This window comes from Peromyscus eremicus, chromosome 8b (assembly GCF_949786415.1).
Source record: "Peromyscus eremicus chromosome 8b, PerEre_H2_v1, whole genome shotgun sequence".
Classification (NCBI taxonomy): domain Eukaryota; kingdom Metazoa; phylum Chordata; class Mammalia; order Rodentia; family Cricetidae; genus Peromyscus; species Peromyscus eremicus.
The window spans coordinates 10,856,182-10,877,459 of record NC_081424.1 but is presented as its reverse complement, the minus strand read 5'-3'; the positions used below and the strand labels follow the sequence as shown (position 1 = coordinate 10,877,459).

The following is a 21,278-nucleotide window of genomic DNA, read 5'->3' as shown; positions in this document are numbered from 1 at the left end:
TGTTCTCTTAGTGTGCCTGTACCTTAGAACTGTCCATAGGGCTGGTGAGGTGGCTCAGTGGGTAAGGCACTTGTCACCAGACCTGACAGACAACATGAGTGCCAGCCTCACGACCCACGTGTGGTAGAAGGAGAGAACTGACTCCTGCAAGTTGACTTCTGACCTCTGCACATGCCTGTGTGCACACACATACATGCAAATGAGTAAATAGAATGAGGTTGAACAATATAGACACCATCTGTCAGAGACTTCAGGCAGAGTACCATGGGAAAAATTGGGAAGGATGGTGAAGAAGAGTGTATGTCCCTCCACGTCTGTCCTGGACGACATGCGCTCACTGCTATAGTAACAGTGAGAAGAAAAGCAGCAGAACTCGGTGGTAAAAGTGTGCCTGGGAGGCGGGTGTTTCTCCCCGTCACTCAGGTCCACGCTGGCTGTGTAGAGTTGGTCAAAGTACTTAGTAACCTTCCCAGCCTCTGACACCCTGTTTCTACATGAAGGCAGCATTTACCGAAGAAGCTCCTGTCATCGTTAACTCAGTTAAAGCAGAGGGAAGGTGCGGGACAGCACCTGGTATCTACGGACTACGTGTGTTTGAGCTGTTCTCTTAATTTGATCAACTCTGAAATCGTGAGACACAGTATCCGTTTACCTCAAAGTCAAATGTTAGAATGTATTCGAGTCGTAGTCCAGTGCAAGCTGGTCCTAACATAGCTAACCACTATAATGGCGGTCAGCTTTCCAACCTAGCATGAGATTGTGTTCTCGCAGCCTTTTGTGCCCCAGCCCAGGTACCCCTGGAAGGAGCAAACATATTTCATGCGGGTGGATCTCTATAGGAAATTAAAGAGGAAGGAAGGGGGGCTGCTGGAGCCCCTGGTGGCTCACACCTGCAATCCTAATACTTGAGGAGCTGAGCCTAAGGCAGAGGGAGACAAGTGTGAGCCAGCTGAACTGCCCAGTGAGATCCTGTCAGAAGAAACCGAAGGCTGGGAACGGAGCTCAGTGGAGGACACTTGCCTAACATCTCCAAAGCCCTGCGGCTCAAGCCTCCTGAACCACTGAAAATAAAGAGACAAAAGAAGGGAAGAGAGAAGGGAAAAGCGATTTCTCTTCTTCTCATAGTATATAAACTGGAACAAATGACCTACCCCATAAAACATGCTTACCCGGCAGTTGTTGATGTTATAAATTGGAGCTACATTGCTGAAACTTTTAGTAATGTTTCAATGAAATAAATTATTAAGGTTTAGGAACCCAAGGAAAACTAGAGTTTCCCGTAGATGTCGCTTTCCCCAATGATATAGTAATGTTTCTGTCTTTCCTAATTTAACATGGCCTAGTTTTCTGTGACAACTGAGGAGAGATGGATGACATAAAGATATGTCAACTTGTAAATAAAAGCTAAATCTAGTGTCGCCAAGTGCTTATGTTTTCCCACTCTTTGGGGGTGTGTAGAATACAGTATCAAAGGAAAATAACAGGCATTTCTTTTTAACTGCATCCTGCACTGTTATTAGCAAACCTGTGTTTTAACATGTCTGACAAATTTAGGCAATAATGGATGATCACAACAAGTCAAGCAGATCTACTTAAAATATTACAATTTAGGGAACTAAAACTAGCAATTGGCAGGGGTGGGAGTGGGGGTGGGGAGTGGTGCTCGTGGTCCCCACATGCCAGGCAGGTGATCTGCAGCCATCATGTCCCAAGCAGAGGAGCTGGAGTACTTGCAGGGAAATGTAGGCCAGTGAAGTGGCTCCGTGGGTAAAGGCGTTCTCACTGTAGCCTGGTGACCTGAGTTTGATTCCCACCCACCCATGAACAGGTAACAGGATGAAAACTGAATCCACAAAGTTGGTCTCTGACCTCCACACCCACACCATGGCCTGTGTGCCCACAACGCACATCATGCACACGCATGCACATACATGGATACAAAAATATAAAACTTTACAGAGAAAATTAAATGTAACCCTTGAAGCTTTTCACAGAAAATACTGGAAATTGCTTTAGAATGGTTTCTAAATTTGGCAAGACAAGCAAAGTGGAAGAAACTGTTAACTGTTGTTTGTGTGTCTGTACTGTGAATTAGCCTGTCAGTGTAAGAAAACGTCAGGTTTGAACTGTACACAACAGTGACGTCAGTGACGTCAGCAACACTTTGAAACCAAGTCAGAATCCTCGGGCAGTCTCTCCAAAGAGGCTACATCCTGATGGAATGGAGAGGAAGGGGGGCCGAACTGTGCTGGGGGTCAGTGTTTCCTTTGTTTCCGAGGTTGTATTTGTATCGGGCTGTTTTTACCCAGAGCTTGTATTTTTGGATGGAGACCATTGCCTTTCTTTATTCAAGTTCCCCCTATGAATTTTGGAATTTAAAAAGAAAAGAATCATTTCTTATAGAGATTCTTACTCTTATTCTCAGTCTATACCAAGAAAGAAAAGTCCCACAAATTCTATATTTTTATTTAAAATGCATTAATTTAATGGCAGTTTTAATGTATATAATATATGCTATAATAAAGTAAATTATTGGTGTGCTATCAATGTATCTGATCGAGAGTTGAAGAGATTTTAACAGTTACTCTTAAGGTGGGACAGTGTATCCTGTTTTCTAGGTGGTGTTCTGCTCTGACATCTGACACTAGAGAATTTAAAAGAAAAAGATTAGAGGTTGGACCTCGCCGGTATCTAGAGCAGCCCAGCTCTTGTTTGTCTGCTTTGTGATTGGCTGAGCAGTGTTGCTAGGCTTGTGTTTTGTTCTTAGAGAAAGCTACAAAGTTGAGGGTGACCTATTTGAACTGCATCTGTGGCTTTGATTCCTGGGCTCCTTCCCCTGACCCTGCACCCTAGCCTTTGAAGTTTACAATTGTCTTTTTAACCCACCAGTTCATAAAGTTAGCAGACAGTGTCTTAACGTTTGTGAGTTCTGACTGTGTGTTTGTGGTGCACTGACTAAAATACTATTTCAATTGTTTAAATGTGTTTGGATTTGTGGACATAAAACAAGTTCTAAGGCCTAGAAAGGAAAAACATTCTTTTAAAAACCTACCTGTTATAAATACTAGAGACTATCCAGATGTCAGTAATATCTTTATTAGTAAGAACAAATTCAGAGGTTCCTTTTTGGTTTTGGTTTTGGTTTTTTTCCAGTTGAAATATATCATGAAATATAAAGTAATAGTTGCTAGGTCAAATTTTTGTGGTTTAGGATAAAGGCTATATACAAATAAGCATACCAGTACTTTGTTACTGAAGGGTGAGGTTAACTTTATTCATGTCTTCTTGAGAAGGACTAGGAAGATTGACAGTCTTTAGGGCAGGCCACATGCCACGCTCTGTGGAAGGTGAGATTGTTTATATTTAAGGGACCATTCTGCGCAGCTGTGGTCCCAGGCAGGGCCTTCTCTCTCTCAGCCCCTATTTGGCATTGATGGATATAAGAGTGTGAACTAGATTTCCCCAGCACTGTGAGAACCAGCAAAAGTCCATGGAGCTGTACTTGAGCCTTAAGACCTGACCCAAGCCTTGGGTAAGTAACCCGAAGAGCCACAGGTTGGCTTGGGTCCTCCAAACCTGCTGAATTCTAGAGTATTTATTGTGAGATGTGTCATAGTCAGAAACAACAGAATTCAAATACATTTTAAATTTAATACAAATACATTTTAAATTAAAGTCTTTAATCAAGCAACGTTACCAAAATCCTTTCATAAATAATACCTAAAATTGTAACATTTATGAACAAATGATTTCTTTAGGTTGGAATAAAATAAATTAACTCTCAAGTCAGTGAGAATAATTTATGTTTTAGGCAGTTTGAAATTAAGTTATGGATAGTAGTTGCAGTATTCCTGAATTTTCTTAAATTCATGATATTGAGAAAACTGGTTTACACAGATCATTAGTGTTGTTTAGTTTTTCATTTTCACTGTGTGAGTTTCATGCATTTGTATGACGAGTTTTAGTCATTTCGGTACACATGCATGCACACGCCTGCCCCGTTCCCTGCTCTAACCCCTCCCTCCCTTCTTCCCCCATTGGAGCCCTCCTCTCAGCAAGTTCCCGCCTCCTTCATGGCTTCCTGAGGGTGACCCTCTGAGTTGGGTTAGTGTCTTGCCCAGACATGGGAAAGAGGTTATTTACTGCGGTTTTGAGTGAGATCTTGGGGTCTTTGGTGGTGCTGGGGTTGAACTGCTGACCTTGCCCATGCCGAGCAAGCCCTTTCCACGGAGTCCTGACCCCAGCTCCTAAAGCTCTTTTTTTCCCCTCCCCCACTCTCCTAAAGCTCTTAAGTAGCCTCCCTGGCATTCTCAAGACACTGCAGTTCCACTAATCTAGAAACTTGTACAAACTGGAGAATTACTAATTTCTTTTTTTTTTTTTTTTTTGGTTTTTCGAGACAGGGTTTCTCTGTGTAGCTTTGCGCCTTTCCTGGGACTCACTTGGTAGCCCAGGCTGGCCTTGAACTCATAGAGATCCGCCTGGCTCTGCCTCCCGAGTGCTGGGATTAAAGGCGTGCGCCACCACCGCCCGGCCGAGAATTACTAATTTCAAACAACTGCTTAGATCCCTTGAGCGTTCTTGTCTAATTAAGCCGTGAGGCACCCGATCTGAAGTATACACTAGATAATCACGATGGGATATGCAGTGTATTTCCCTGGCATTCAAAACCTGACTGTGCTGTATTTCAAGGCATATGCGCTAAGCAAACGAATGTGCCCGAGCCTCTCCTGACATTTTTAAAGAAAAATGCCCATGTGCTATAACAACCCATCCATTACTGTGATACTACTCAAGGTGATGTGGACAGGCATAACTATTTTTTAAGACTAGAACACTAGCTCTTGGGAGATAAGGACAGGAGAATCAAAAGTTCATGAGCATTCTAGGCCTCATAGCAGTTTGAGGATAGCCTGGGCTAGATGAGAGCTGACCCCCACCTCCATCCCCCCAAAAAGAAAACAGACAAAAAATTCCAAAAGACTAGGGTACTAACAATCTCTACCCTGATCTCTGATACCTTAGCAAGAATGTTCACCCAGGTGCTCACAGAGATGGTGGAAGAAATTGTTTCGTCCAGTTCCTGAATTCTTACACAGCACTCTCCAGTTAGCCCAATGTTGGTAAACATTCGTAGTGTATTCTGAAGAACACTGTGTGTCTAATATTTTATGATAGCTCTGGAATACTTGTGAAAAATCAACTCCAAGAAATAATTGAGGGTTGAGGGTGTTGCTTATGGTAGATAACATGCCTACCAACTCTCCTCAAAAAATGTGTGTGTGTGTGTGCGCGCGCGCGCGTGCGCGCGTATCACAGCTAAATGACTCCCCACTTAACACCCTGCAAAGCCTCAAGCTGCCTGCTTTCTCTGGTGAGAGTTCTACATCCTGACCTTGGATATTTAAGAGACTAAATCCTTATAGTTTGCATCCAGTAAATATTTCCAAATAATACATAACTGATTATGTAATGTCAAAATTTCTGTACATTGTTAAACAACATTGGCTTCTGTACATAACCCTATACCAAAGTACATCCTTAAAGTTATTATAAATTAATCCTCTATATAAAAGTTTATTTTAGTACTTTACAATTCACAAAAAAAGGAGATAAAAGTAGAATCTATTACTACAAATGAAGTAATCTTGAATTCTGTTTAAATTTGAGTTCATGTGAAAAGCATAATTTAAAAAAAAAACAGCATTATCTCTTTCTTCTAGGAGGATATTTTAAGAAAGTGGGTTGTAACAAGCAAAAATAAAGACATTCATCTGTAGAACTCCTATGCCCTGAATCGGCCCACACTCTTTGGATAAAGAGGAAATGGCAAAGTTCAGTGATTGCCAACTTGTCCTTAAGACTTACAGACACACAAGCGGTCACCACATATATCCCTGTACCTTGTACCCACATTAAGAATTACAACTCAATACTTTCTCGGGAAACCATAGACCTTAGAAGGAGATAAATAAAGAAAAGTCTCAAAGATTAAGTCTTCTCCTAAAGTAAAGTCTACCATGAATATTGAGTGGGGTTTTTCGAACTATACACACAAAGCACAGGTAGGGGGCGCTGTTCCCCACTTACCAACAGGCATGGGGTGTGGTGGGAGAGGCATTGAATAGAGCAGAAACAAAAGATAACTTGATTTTTAAAATTTTATCCTTATATTTTGTTTTTTAGAATCAAAGTTATCAGTAGCATGAATATTTAGAATTCACGATTGAGCTAATGATCATTAATATGCATTTAACCCAAGCACTTTGACCATGTCTAGAATTTACTCTATAAAGAAATGGAACTTGAGAGTTGAGTTCCGTCAGGTCTGTGGGCTCCGAATAAGTTCAGGGTAATTAGGTTTGAGTGGAAGGTAATTAGGCTCAGTGGAAGAGGGCTTGCCTCCCATGTCCAAAACCAACTAAATCATCTGTGACAACATAAATTGATTTGCTTTTAATCTCTTTTGAAAAGAGTTTTTAAACTTAGGTATAAATGAAGTCTAACCCCTAAAAACTATTTTTTAAATTACACAATATGTATATATTCAGAGTCTGGGGAATATTTTCTACTTGCTTATGTCATATAGTTGTGTATTTTAGCTACCTTTGACTTGTATCAGCATATCCTTTAAAGCCTTTGGTAGCTCCAGGGGTCATAACAGACCAGCTGTCAATCACCACGCACTCTCACCTTGTTCCTGAACCTCATATTTCAAGTCAAACCCATTTCTTTTCAGCTCAGGGATGCTGAGAAGCTGTATTCTGAGTGAATGCTGTTTAACTTCCTATCTCAACAGAGCTGCTTCCCTCTCGCTACACCCTGAGGATATTTAAGGCCAAACTTGGTTACAAAATGTTCCATGAGTCCTGTCAGACAATGGTATGTGCTCAGGCAGTGTCTGGCGTGCGTGTTCCTGCCTGACTTCACAGGTGACCATACATGCTGCTGCCGGAACCTTGGCTTGCTAGCACAAGAAGCAGGCCCAGAAGTCAAAACAGCCTGGGAGGACCTGAGCCTTCCCAAGGGGAAGGGAAGAGACTGAAAAACAGAGCTGAACCTGGAACAAGCTGAGCTTCCCTGACTCAGGACATGTGGCAGCCCCCAAGTCCCCAAATCTTTAACAAAACAATATTAAACTCATTGTCAAGCTCTCAACTGAGTTATGATTTTTAATGGAAATACCTCTTTAGAATTCACATACTGTTGGCTGGGCACTAAGGCCCTGGAGATGCATTCTGATTTTAATGGCTGTACATTCCATTGAGACAACTTAGAATGTGTCCATCACTCAATCAGTATTGTGATTAGTTTGAGAAGCTTGATTAGTTCCTAAGAGCTTTCTCTTATTAGAAGAGGATGGCGGCAGTGTGCGGAGCACAGTGACAAAGTGGTGAAGATTTGGAGAGCATGAGGTCATAGAGGTCTGGGAAGAAACAGGAAGTGACAGGGACAGAGATGGAAGGGAGGCCAAGATGGAGACCAAGATCACCCATGCCTCCCTCACCTTCCTGGTCTCAACCTGAGTGAAAGCAAAGGAGAGCAAAGTTAGTTCTTCCTGTTTCTTTCCTTGCCCTGGCATCAATAACTTAAGCTACTGCGATAGCAAAATGTCAACTTTATATTCATTAAAAGAAACAGCTTCAAGCTGGGCAGAGGTGGCTCACGCCTTTAATCCCAGCACTCAGGAGGCAGAGGCAGGTGGATCCCTCTGAGTTCGAGGCCAGCCTGGTCTACAGAGTGAGTACCCTGTCTTGAGAAAAGAAAAAATAAATAAAACTTCATATAGTGACTGCTGTTTGGGGTGGGAGTGTGTGTGTGTGTGGGGGTATTTGTTTGTTTAATCAGAAAGAAATGCGTTCTTAATTCCACATTGCATTTTACTACTTTATGACCTTGGGCAAGTCACTCAGGGTTCATTGAGTTTCTATTTCCCAATTTGGAACAGTAGGGGGATGGAAACTGCTTTATGCATGTCCATGCTTATTATCTGAGCATAGAAGTTGATAAGTTACTGGTCTTTTTTATCATCAGCCTGGGAAACCCAAACATCTATTTTAACACACTGAATTTGACTATTTAATTTAAAACCACTAAGGCTTTTTAGAATACTATTTATTTACCAGTATGGCTAAAAGCCCACATTTTTAAATACTTGGTGCAGGGATTTGAAACATTTACCATCTGTAAAAGAAGAAGCCTTAAGTAAGAGGGGAAAACAAAGATTGGTCAGCAGACTTGCAGCTTTAAAGTCATATAATCATGAAGACGCAGCTGAAGAAGTGGAAAAGTCCGGAGCAAGTAAGAATAATTGAAACTGACTTCAGTGCTGGAAGGATGTTAATGTTCCAAACACTGAGGTTGAAAAGGAAGCATGCTTAGCAGGCCAGCCGCTCTGTAAACAGAAGACACAAGTCAGAGGGCACAGAATTAGTGAGACCCGCAATCTTAAAGACCAGCACGTACGCTAAGTGGAGTGCCATAATGATGGCTGGGGAGTTTTGAACTTCATAAATCTGTCGGGTGCCACTCCTACTTAAAGAGCCTCTTGGTTTAAAGACGACGGAAGCCCTTGCTATATTCCTAACCGATTAGTAACACAATGGGACTCCAGTGAATACGTGTGCAAATCTCACTAAGCTCTTGGTTAGCAACATCAAGCCTGTGGTTTATGAAGCATAGTCACCATTGGTCATTTTATTGAATTATATTAATAACTATTCTTTCTCCTAGACCACATCTATTCCATCATATGAATTGATTATGATTTTTAAAGACCTAAGGAGTTCAGTGAAGACACTAGAGCAGGAGAGCAAATAATTTGAGAATTAGCTCCTAGATTCCAGTGAGACGCCATTGCCTCCTCTTGGTGCTCACCGCCTTCCTAGAAACCCACCTCCATACCGGGCTCATTCTCCCTGCTCCACACCACCCTCTGACCTCACCAGGTGCCTCAGCCACTCTGACACCTCTCCGCTCCCATTTTGCCTCTTCCAGTGTATTTTCTTCTAAACCTTAGCTAAATGCATATAGAATGTTACCCTTTTGTTTAAAAATTCTTCAATGACTCCATGTGCCCTTGAGAACGAAACTCATATTCCTTAATGAAAGCTGAATAAATACAGTACCTAACAATTACCTACATTTGCCTCCTAGTACTCTGCTTCCTCTCCGCTCCAGACCAATCACTTCCCTTCATGGGGCTTCCCTTTCAAGACCACACTCTCCTGTGGCTAGCCTTTGCATATGCTGGGTCTGGGCTAAGGACTGCCTCCATGCTCGCAAAATCTCCCCTGAATTTTCTTACCAAGACTCTCTGCTGATCCTCTCAGTTCCACCTAAGGCGTTTCTTCCTTCAGAAAGCTTATTTTGACCCACCACTCCTTGCCTGGACTCTGAGTATTTCATAGTTCAAAGCCAGGACCAAGTCATGTGCTGTCCCTGTGCTTTACACAATTGTATTGGAAGAGGTGAAGGCTTGGGGCATCCTGCTGAGGACACATGCAGAGAAAATGAACCTCACTTTAACATAGCTCATGATTTGGCCAAAAACATTTTTAGAGGAAAGAAAGTTTCTATTCTTTGATCAGATGCCAGGATTCTTCCTAAAAGGAATGAAATGTTGGAGTGAAATGTTCAAGTAGCAGACTTTATAAAATAGCTCCTGGCCTCTGCTGATGCCTCTTAGTGAATATGGAAGTTACTGTCCTTTCCAGGCCTGCTCCGGGCTCAGGATGTTCGTCTTTGCATTCGGTGTTTAGGACATGTTCAGTGCATCTAGCACTGGACACTGGGACATCTGGTTACTCAAGAAATGGAATTCTTAGGTAAACACAAACTTTCTAATAAATGATTTGGAGCAAAAACATTCCCAGAAGTGAAAGCCACTCAGTATTTGCAAGACAATTAGTACATTTGTTGGAACTCATGATCACTGTAGATTTATTTAGGGCAGTGCTTTTTAATGTTTTTTAATAGACAATAAAATGACTGATCCATAGTACTGTCTATGCAAGAGAGCAGAAGTTGGTACTCTGGAAGTATTTAGGTCAGTCTTTATAGAGACCATGAAGAATCTTGGACATTTAATAGCTTGAAGGTTCTCAGTAAACTAGTGAATTAGAATGTAGTTAAATTTATTTTTCTTTTCACGCAAGATAGCATTAAATTAGTGAAACTTTCTGGAAAAAAACTATTTGGAGCGCCTAATTTAGTTCGGTATATGTGAACTGTTTCTTCAATAAATACTTATCAAGCTCTAAATGTTAGACACTATATATGCAATATAAAGCTTTAATTTGACATTTAATTATTTTAAACCATCTTGGAGTCAGCTGGATTCATGCTTTTCCTTTGTGTTTTGTGAATAGAAAGGTAAGCACTCACTATTTTTGCGATGGAGAACAATTTTAATATAATAATCATGGTATGCCCTGCTAAATACACTATAACTTCAGAAAATAAAATCACAGCCCAACAATTCCAGAGGCATCAATGTTCATGTTCTTTGCTCATTTTTAAACTAGCTTTTATAAATTTCAACCCCACATATCAAGTACGTTTATTTCTCCAAGTTACTCATTTACTGCCTGTTTATCTGAGAGGGTAGCTACTGCTTTGAATGCGTGACATCATGGATTTGGATTGCTTGGTTTTGGATGAGTGGAGATTTGGTTGTACCATTTATTTTCGTGGCTCTTCGGTGGAAAAGCACTTAGACTTCTGTCGCCTTTCTTCTATTAGCATTATTAACCCAAAGCGGCTTGCTTCTCCTGTTAAAAAAGAAACGATTTGGGGCGGTGGTGGCGCACACCTTTAATCCCAGCACTCAGGAGGCAGAGGCAGGTGGATATTTGTGAGTTCGAGGCCAGCCTGGGCTACCAAGTGAGTTCCAGGAAAGGTAAAAAGCTACACAGAGAAACCTTGTCTCGAAAAACCAAAAAGAAAAAAAAAAAAAAAAAAAAAAGAAAGAAAGAAAAAGAAAACGTAACAATGATCTTGCCTGGAGGAGAAAAATAAAAAGTAACCATTTTTAACCTGTGGCTTTCAAAGTAAGAACCTTCAGGAGCTGAAAGCGCAATTTAGTCTTCTCTGACACACTGTAACCTCACCTGCTAACACTGAAACTTATTTTCATTTTAGAGCCCTAGAGGTGTCGGTGTTTAGTAATTTAAGCTCCATCTATTTCCTTCTGTGTGTCTCAACTTTTCCTTTTCTTAACCTGAACATGTAAGCTTTTAAAAACACAAGCATAGAAAAAGAGATCCAATTCAGCAGGTTTTTTCGCTTAAGCAATGAATAAAGCTACCAAAGGAAGGAAATGAAGTGGTATTGGCACAGGATGGGGAGATCTGGGTTCTGGAGCTAACAGTGTCAGTGATTTATGTCCTAAACCTCTGTTTTTCCAAGGTCCTCATTAGATTACAGAGAGAGGATTTTTCTTTGTAACAGAGGGTACTTGTGAAGGAATATTAGAAACTGTAATGCCATGACTATAGTTGAGAAAGACAATTGGGGAACTTGCTGCCAAGGAAAGTGATATTTATAGTTTCTACCTCGCTTGCCAAAAATAGATTTTACATCGCATATAGGCCACGGTCTCCTGTTTCTGGGTTCTGCAGCCCTTCTGCGTCGTTCGGGCATCTGAAAGGAAGGGGAATTTCAGTAGTTTGTACAAAGTAAGGAAAACTGGATTCCTCCTGGTGTGGCCAGGGCCGCTCTAGGGGACATTGCTGACTTCTGGAGGTAAATGGCCGGCCCATGCCCGGGAACCCGGAGGGCAGGCCGCCTTTCCCAGAGTCCCGGGACGCAGACTGCATCTTCCAGCCAGGGTTCCACCCAGCTAGCCGGTTCTCAAGCTCAGAATCAGCTCCTCGCGGGACGCTTGGCTTTCCAGCTTGTTTTTGCTGGCCGGGTCCGCACGCTCCCCACCCCGGGCGCCGAGGGGCGGGGCTACGGCTCCCCGCGGGCCGGCATTGGCGGGCGCGCCGGGCCCGGCGGTGGAGTGACGGGCGCGGGGCGGGGCCTCGCGGCTTGTTTGTCCGCGCCGCCCGCCCCGCCCCCGCGGTGCGCTGACTGAAGCGCTGCAGCGAGCGCGGCCGCAGCCGTCCCGCCGACATGCGTCTGGCCGCCGCGGCGAACGAGGCGTACACAGCCTCGCTGGCCGTCACGGAGCTGCTGGGCTGCCACCAGTGCGGCGGGGGCCGCGGCCAGGACGAGGTACCGGGCGGGCGGGCGGGCGGGGGCTGGGGGCGGGCGGGCGGGCGGGCGGAGCGCCGCGGACGCTCGCACTGCAGCATCGCAGACGCCCCCTCAGGGCTGCGCGGCCTGGGCGAAGGGACTGCGGCGCCCAGCCGCCACCCGGTCATCTAAGGGGAGGCCGCGGCCCGGAATAACGTCTGCCGGGCCGGTGCGCACAGGTCAGCAGCTGCAGAGCGAAGGCTGAGGGCAGCCAGCCTGTGGATCTTCCTCCCGGGCGCTCGGTCAAAGCAGATGGTTCAGTCGCCCTTCCCTCGCGACGTGCGCTTACACACATGGGAGTCGGTTAGATGACCCTGCCTGGGATAAAAAGGCCGCCCAAGCCCTGCGCCGCCCATCGCCGCCGCGTTCGCCCTGGCTAAGCCATCCTGCTGTGCAGAACTGTTTAGTTGAGGTGTTGTCTGTGTTTTTAAGTGGTGCATATAGGACGGTGTTTGACAATGGCTAATAGAACCTTCCCTAAAAATTGAACATTCAAAGGCCTTGACTCTAAAGGCATGAGAGAGAAATACTGAAATTGGAGTTGAAATCAGACTGTTGGGTCGTCTTAGCACCACAAGTCTAAATGTGAATAACCTCCTTGTTATTTTGCACATTAAAATGGTTCAGGTCTAATTTTTAATAGTCTATTAATCGGTACACTACACATAGTCATGAAAACTTAAATGACCCCGTGACAGGTGTAGAACAGCAAGTGGTGTTTTCTAGCTGTTGACATTGTAGATGCATTGCATGCTGCCTGTTACAGATCCCAGAACAGCCTTCACCGGTTCCTAAAGCTCGGCAGCGCGCTCAGTAGAGCCTCGCTCTGGGTTCTCTACTCCTCGTCAATAAATAAATAACCTGTAAAGCGTTGCCCCGGAAGCTTTACTAAAAACAGGCCACAGCATGCAAGTGTTGAGTTAGCATTTGCCGTTTCTGTGTGCAGGCCACCTCAGATCTATCTGCTCTCACTCTGAGTAGAGAAGAACCCCGGTGGTCATGCCTGAATAGCTCTGTTATTCCTGACAGCGTCTGTGGGCAAAATCTTCAGCTCACACTTGCAGTTTCCAGAGATCTGAGGCAGCTTGTATATTGATTATAGCAGTGCCTGTGGGGTTGTATTCAACAAACTAGGAAGCTTTGCATAGCTGTATTTCACTCTAATACACTAAGCATGTAAGAAAAACTAGGAAGCAGTGCTTCTCGGGAAACTAGTCCCTTCACAAAAATGCACTGGCTCAGTCCTCTCCAGTAGCAAGCTTCCAAAAGTTGTCTCTTCCTCCTCCTCCCCTCTTCCCCTCCCCTCCTCCTCTCCCTCTAACCCAGGACCCTGTACATACTAGGCAAATTCTGTACCACCAGCCACATCCCCAACCCAAATGTAATAAATACTTTGAAGTCAGGAAGTTTTTCTTTTTCTAAACCATGGTTCATGGAACACACACACACACAAAGAGGTCCCTAACTTCCCGTGTTTTTAAATAGCATAGCAGTGTTAATGACAATCAGAAGAAATACAGTACATTTTGCTGTAGCTCAAGAAATCATGAACACTTCTAGCTCTCCTCGTTTCTACTGAAATTCTTTGAATAGTAAAAAGTCCACATTATGCTATGTAGACAAGGATTCTCCCGGAAAAGGAGAGTGGGATTAAGACTTTAACTTTTTATAGAACTTTTTGCTTTCTTTACCTTGTTGAAATACCATTTCTACTTGTATAACTTAAAAAAAAAACAAGATTGACATCAGTGTTGTGATTATAATTCATATGCTAAAATATCTAGATTTTTAATGCATCAAGTGGACAAAAATGCTTCAAATAATTTACTTTTTTTACCTAACTTTCAAGGAGGTAGATTGATGCTTCATAAGTAAACCACTTCTTTGGCTTCACATTTGTGGCCAATCATTCATTCTTAAGGAGACTGGTGTAGGTCTGTACACAGTCTGTAGCAAAGTGAAGCATGTGATAAGAAAAGTACTGTACAGTACACAAGCAGTGTTCATACAGTGGTACAGGACGTACTGTCAGCAGCCACTAAGAATGTCCATATTCTAAAAATGAATTGTTAGCATCATTCACTGATGAGGAAACAGGCCGGGTGTGATGGTGGAGGCTGTGCTCATCTCTTTCAAAGATGGTCATTAGCACTGTTGAGGGGTGGGAAATGTCTTTTCTCATGTCAGCTTTTCCAGCCACGCCTTCACAGAGAACCTGTGAGTTTATCCTGATTAACATCTGCAACTGCTTTTCCACATGGCCATTTGTTCTTGGCAGTTTGGTCTCCTGGGATCTGGATTGTAAGATTGGATCAGCGTCTAAGTGAGTTCTCACAACTATAGAGGGAGAAATAATTGGAGCAATCCACCTAGGAAGTTAGAAAAATGCATTCGGTTTGACTTAGCCTCTCAGGCTGATAAAGCAGTAAAGACATTGACTTCTTTTTCATGAGGATTAAAAAAGGCATGCACATTTTCGAGATTGTAATGTCATACATTACAGGGTCCTTGTTTGTAGTACTTAAAACAGTACTTGGTTCGTAACACTTTATGAACTGTGATTGCAGCTCTTAATTTTTTATTACCATTATTAGCTCGAGATTGTTTTTTGCATGTTTATATCAGTTAAGGAATAAGCAGAAAACTAAAAGGCAGTTGGATTCTCAGACACTCCTGATGTGTGTGAGTGCACATGTCCTCAAGAGCTTTGTGAGCTGTCTGTTATGTGACAGAGGTAGCTGTGAGGGATGACTGTGGCTGCTTTGTCCTCCTCGCCACCATCCTTGTTTTACACGTTAGACCTGTCAACTTCAGAGAGTACGTACTTTCATGGGAATTACAAACTTCCTAAACAGAAGTCTTACTTTGGCCCAAACCATCTTAACTGCTCTGTACTTCTTTCTCAGGAGACGATGCATAGAGAATCTTGGTCATGCTAGGGATCAAATGTAGGGCCTTGCATGTGCTGGCCGAGCACTTTCCCACTAGACCATCATTCCAGTGTGCGCTCTACTGTGGTGGTTTTCCAAGATGTGGAGTGTGTACAAGTTTCAGTGAGAACAGGTCCTGTAGGTTGGTCTAAGGAAACCATCACCAGTTTACTTTTCTCAGAGGTTCATTTGTGTGTACTGGAAGGCTGAATAAAGCCAGTCAGCTTCCTGTCCTACCTGGTCTAAGATTAATTGGGATACAGTCTCAGAGGTCATCAGTAACACCCCAGATGATTAGGCTTCTGTTTTCTGATGGGCATAAAATTAAGTAGAAAGGTTGGTGTCATGTCCTTGTGTCCCTGTCGTGTACGTAGTCTGTTAGCTAAGAGAGAGTCTACCATCTTTGAAGGCTAGCCTGCTAATAAGGAGAGTAAATTTATTTGACCCTAGACTAGAAGTAACCATGTTTCTCATTATGTCAGTCTTGATCAACCTTCTCTGTCAGGGAACAGTTGATTGGTAAGTCTGTCTCCCTCTCTGCTCTCCCACCTTTGACCCTCCCATCTCTTTTCTCTGTCAGTTCTCTTCCTGCTTTTATGAGCTGAACCACCTCAGTCCCTCAGGTTCTCTGGGAATCATCTGGTAATTCACATTGTAGCTGGATGAATTGTTTCACCTGGAATTAGACTTTGATAAATAATGAAGGGAATGGCTTGGGGGTCAGAGACTCCCTCACAGTTCTGTCTTGTTTTCTTGTTCTTCTGCCCACAGCTCTGCTAGATATTTATCATAGCATTAATATCATCCTAACACTAACATTACTGTACAGTGGGCATCTAATCTCTCCCAAGGAATACTTGCCCCCCCCCCCCCCCCGTTTTGTGTGATTATTTCCTTCTTGACTTCCTTTTTCTTAACATATTTTGTTTGTTTGTTTGTTTTTTGTTTTTTGAGACAGGATTTCTCTGTGTAGCTTTGCGCCTTTCCTGGAACTCGCTTTGGAGACCAGGCTGGCCTCGAACTCACAGAGATCCGCCTGGCTCTGCCTCCCGAGTGCTGGGATTAAAGGCGTGCGCCACCACCGCCCGGCCAACATATTTTTAAATAGTTTTTCACCGTTGCAGAAAGTATTTCTAGCAGAATCAAGGACATTTCCTTGACCATTGAAGATTTAGGGGAAAAGAAAAAAAATCAGTATCAACATGGCCACTAAATGTAACTAAAAGAGTGGGCTTCATTTTATCAACTCAAGAATTACTTAGTACCATTGGAAAGGACTCTTGCTGTATCTATAAGAAAATTTACTTTTTTAAAAAAAAAAAAAAAGATGGGGTCTCCTTATGTAGCCCTGGTCTGGCTAACCTGGAACTCGCTATGTCGACCAGGCTAGCCTTGAACTCATGAGTGCAGGGGTTAAAGGCATGTGTCACCATGCCCTGCAAATTCTATTTTATGAAGCATTCATGGCTACATTATAGGAATTGTGAAATTATTACTTTATAATAATTTGGTATATAATGTTTGTATGTGGTATAGAAACAAGGCCAAAATGCTATAATTAGCCTGTTTGTTTTGAAGGTCATATGGGTATCAATTTGGTGTCATCTAAAGAAATACTACTCACATGTTTCAAGCAGTAACACACATGTTCTGGTTCATTCTTCTGCAGGACCTCAGCTCTGTCTCTCTGTTGAACGTTTCAGTTTTACATTGATTAGCACTTAGGTTGTTTATTAGGTTTTGCAGATTTGTCTTTACATGTGAGTAGGTCTGTGGGTTCCCACTGAAGATAGTTATTGACTCAAAGAACATGTGACTTTTTAGTTTTTGTCTACATTGCAGACTGCCCTCTTTTAGAACTTGCAGCAGTTTGTATTCCTTACTCTTCCTTGTACTTGCCCTTACACTTAAAAATACATATATAAATCTTTGCAGCATGCATTAGCAGCAAGTGACAGTTGCTCCACTTTCTCAAACACAGACTGTTACCATACTTTTTCATCTTTTTTTTTTTTTTTTTTTAAGACGGTCTCTTCATAGACCTGGCTATCCTGGGCTATCACTAAATAGACCAGGCTGGCCGAGAACTCACAGATCCACCTGCGTGTGCTGGGAGTAAAGATGCCTTTAGACTTTTCCTCACTCAGCCTCAGACTTTCCATCTTAAGATTTCTCTTTTGAAGAAAAAGAAAGTGGTATCTCTGTAGTTAATGTGGAGAGGGTTTGCGGGGAGGCTTGAGCATGGTTTCAGTCATTCTGTTCCTTTTCTGTGGACTGTCTATGACTCTTTGCGAGCATCTTTCAAGTCTTCTGTTTATCTTAGACTTTGAATCCTCCCCCTATGGAAACCTGATTTGTAATCAAATTTATCAGTCTTTAATTTTGACTTCTGGGTTTTGTAGCATTATTGGGTATTTCACTCCACAAGCGTTTGTTGGAACTATTTTTGGGAGAGGGGTTGTTTTTTCATATTTAACTCTGATTTATTGTGGGTTAAAATATGATTTGGGGCTCTAACTTCCTTTTTTCTGAGTGACTACTAGTTGTCTCAAGATTATTTGTTAAATAATCTATTTGGAAATGGCATCCTTTGCTATCCTGAAGTCCTAGGTATTGTATAGTGTGTGTCTGAGTTACAAAATGAGTAATAAACACTTGAAACCCTAAATACATACTGTTTAGATAATTTGTAAGATGAAGGAAAGGGTAAGTGTTGGCCTCAGCTTTGTACTTTTTCCCAGTGAATTTTGTTTAACATGTATATAATTTGGTCAATTAGAAGTTAGGCTAATGGGGTCATTGCTTTATATAAACAGTGACATTTGTTTCAAGAGGAACAGATTCTCTCCTGGAACTTATTATGCATTGTTAAAACTGAGACGTACGTGTGTGTGTGTGTGTGTGTGTGTGTGTGTGTGTGTGTGTGTGTGTGTGAGAGAGAGAGAGAGAGAGAGAGAGAGAGAGAGAGACACCAGACTAGTGAAGTGTAACTCAAATGAGTATAATGTTATACACTATCTTCAGTGTGAGTGTGGAATAGCAACAGTAAGAAGCTACCAACGTCCAGGAAAATTTGACTTCATAGATACAATACAATTGATACATCTTGGATTCAGGGGACAAGTAGTCTACTTTGGATTCTCCTGATAAAGGTCCTCTTATCCTGCCTGCTGTTTTAGGGGTGGGGTGGGGTGGGGTGGGGTGGGGTGGGGGCCAGAACTTGCTGTGTAGCTGAAGATGATGTTGAACTTCTGATCCTCCTGCCTGATCCACTTCTGATCCACTGCCCAAGTGCTAGGATTACAGGTTTACACTAGACAAGCACTACCAACTAAGCTACATTCCTAGCCCTGCCTGAATTTTCTAAATCCATTATATTCAAAAGTTTTTATTCCCTCAGCCCAAATTTCTTGACCTTTCTCTGTTCCCTCCCAGTTCTTCTTAAAAGCAAAGCAGCTGGGCTGGGGAAATGCTCAGTGGGTAAAAGCATTTACCCCACAAATGTGAGGACCTAAGTTCAAGTCCTGGGAGCCCATGTAAAAGCTGGATACATAGTGCAAACATCTGTAATGCCAGCAGACCTACAGGAAGACGGAAGGGAGAAACAGAAATCCCCTAGAAGCTCAAGGGCCAGCTAGCCTGGTGCACAGAGTGGAAAAACAGCAGAGACCCCTGTCTCACACAGGGGGAAGGCAAGGACCAGCCCAAGGCTGTCCTCTGACTCACCTGTGTTCACACATGCAGGCATACACACATACACACAGTGCATGCACACAGAGAACAGGAATAGGGAGTATCTGGCTTAGAGAATGAACTTTTAGAAGCAGTGGGGATAGTAGAAATGGTTTGTTGTGTTGTTGTTTTAATGTGGGTGCATGCGTGTTCATGCCACAGTGAACCTGTCCATCCACCATGTGGGTTCTGGGATGGAACTCAGGTTTTATGCACGGCCACAGGCTCCATTTTCATCTAAATGAAAAATAGTATTTGTATGTAATATAATTTTATCAATAAGAATTACTCATCAGTTGTATTTACTTTAACTGTTTAAAGTGATACTGGATTGACTGCCCTCGAATTTTATTATTATGGTTATGTGGAGATTTTATCTAAGAACATTGTCCTGGGGGAGGAGGTCCTAACCTTGGGCTATCTGTCCCTGTTAGTAAACTGTGGTCAAGTGTAAGAGAAAGAATTCTAGATTGTATCAAAAGGCAGAAATTAACAAGGGAAACAAACTTAGAAACAAAATCAGTTTTCTTGAAGTGATTTCCCTTAACCACAGAGAAAGCATACCTCACTGTAGTCCTTTCCCTTTTGTGAGCTTAGCTAACTAGTTTTTACTTGTCCTGACTTCTCTGCTTACTTGAGCGTTAGTATCAATGTATAAGGATTTCAGTTCTTCCTGTTAAGATGTCTGTATGACGGTATCGTTTTTTAACTTCCTGACAAGGTGCACAGGGAGCCTTGCTTTTGTGGAGTTTTGGATGTACAAACACACTGGTCTTGTTTTGTATCACTGACAGCCCACAGGGTTGGCTGCTGTGTGCTGAACTTTCTGTTCTCGACTCTCTGCCAAGTGCTTTATGCAAAACTCTGGTTTTATTGTTTTTAGTCAGAGACATATTGTAAGGTGTCAGCTGTGTGCTGCAGATGCCAGTGTGTATATATAGCCCTGAGAAGAAAGGCTCTAGCAAGCCTGCCTGTTTTGAACTGTCTTCCTTCTTGCTGCTTTAGCTTCACTTTGTGTTGTTTACTGCTAGAGGCCTGAGATGGTGTAATTTTCTCTTCTAGGAACTTGGAATCAGAATTCCTCGGCCACTAGGACATGGACCAAGCAGGTTCATCCCAGAGAAGGAGGTATGCTGTTTTGAAAGTACACGGTGAACTGCTTGCTTTTAAGGAAACATTTTCATGACCCACATCTTGGCATCTAAATGATTGCTGGTCAACAACATGTTTTACACTGTTATTCAGCGTTAGTCATGCTTTGGCACTGCGTTTATAGGATTAGAAAGCTGTCGTAGTCAGGTTGATTTCTAGTATTTCATGATGCATTTAAGCACCCGTATTTAATCAAGTAAAACTGGGGCTTGTTTTCAACTCGTTCTCTGCTTGCTTATATTTAGATCTTGCTTAGGTATGCTTGGAAACAGAGGTGCTCAGGCTTGTCCATCTCCACAGGTTGGTACTAACGAATGCTAGACTGGACCTTTAATTCTACTCATGGAAAAGTATCTGTGCTCTGTTGTCATAGAACTATTTGCTATTAATTGTGGTTCTCTTTTCATGAAATGAAAATGGTGTTGTAAAGAAAGGCTTTAGTGTCTGCTTGCAAGCTCTGGGTGCTTAGCAGTCTAAATCTGCCTCTTGATCTGGATTCTTGTCAGGTCTGCAAGCAGCCTATCTAGATACCCTTTAACTAAAGTTCAGTTCAGCCATTGTTGTTTATCCCCACCATATAATGGGACTATTCTTCTGTTTCGCTACAAGTTTAAATTCAGAACCCCCTCTTAAGTAAAATTTAATCTACTGCTAAATGGAACAATGCAGCCCATTCATATTTTCTTGAACACCAGTTTGTAGTTTATGTAACTGTAGTTTTCTCTCGTTCACACAGATTCTACAAGTGGGGAGTGAAGACGCACAGATGCATGCTTTATTTGCAGATTCCTTTGCTGCTTTGGGTCGTTTGGATAACATTACATTAGTGATGGTTTTCCACCCACAGTATTTAGAAAGTTTCTTGAAAACGCAACACTATCTACTGCAGATGGACGGGCCGTTACCCCTCCATTATCGGCACTACATTGGAATAATGGTTTGTAAACACATAATGAAAACTTCTTTCTGCCTGGTTTTGTTAATTTCTTTAAGAGAGCTAATACTTTTGATACAAGGATAAATACTTACATTCTGACTTGCAATCATAGTCTGACCAGATAGCTTCTGTTTTTCCTGGTTTTAAATAAGTATGCTTTCAAGTATAACAAAAAGTACTACATGTAGTTTTATACAATACTAAGAACTATTCCTTTAAAAATTTCTTTGCATTTGTGTTTGTACTTGTGTGTGTAAGACAACTTGAAGGAGTCAGTTCTCTCCTTC

The 21,278-nt window shown here is 42.4% G+C and overlaps 1 protein-coding gene across 2 annotated transcripts in view; it reads left to right on the top strand.

Annotated features, from left to right (window-relative positions):
- Sesn1 (sestrin 1) overlaps positions 1–21,278 on the top strand; it is a 103,705-nt gene that overhangs the window by 66,513 nt on the left and 15,914 nt on the right. The window contains exons 1-3 of one of the 2 annotated variants that reach the window (XM_059272488.1): positions 12,078–12,219; positions 19,965–20,030; positions 20,791–20,991. In XM_059272488.1, coding sequence (XP_059128471.1) covers positions 12,118–12,219; positions 19,965–20,030; positions 20,791–20,991 — 369 coding nt within the window. In that variant the 5' untranslated portion in view covers positions 12,078–12,117. Of the gene's footprint in view, positions 1–12,077; positions 12,220–19,964; positions 20,031–20,790; positions 20,992–21,278 lie in introns of those variants that run through there. The other variant, XM_059272487.1, reaches the window with a different exon arrangement.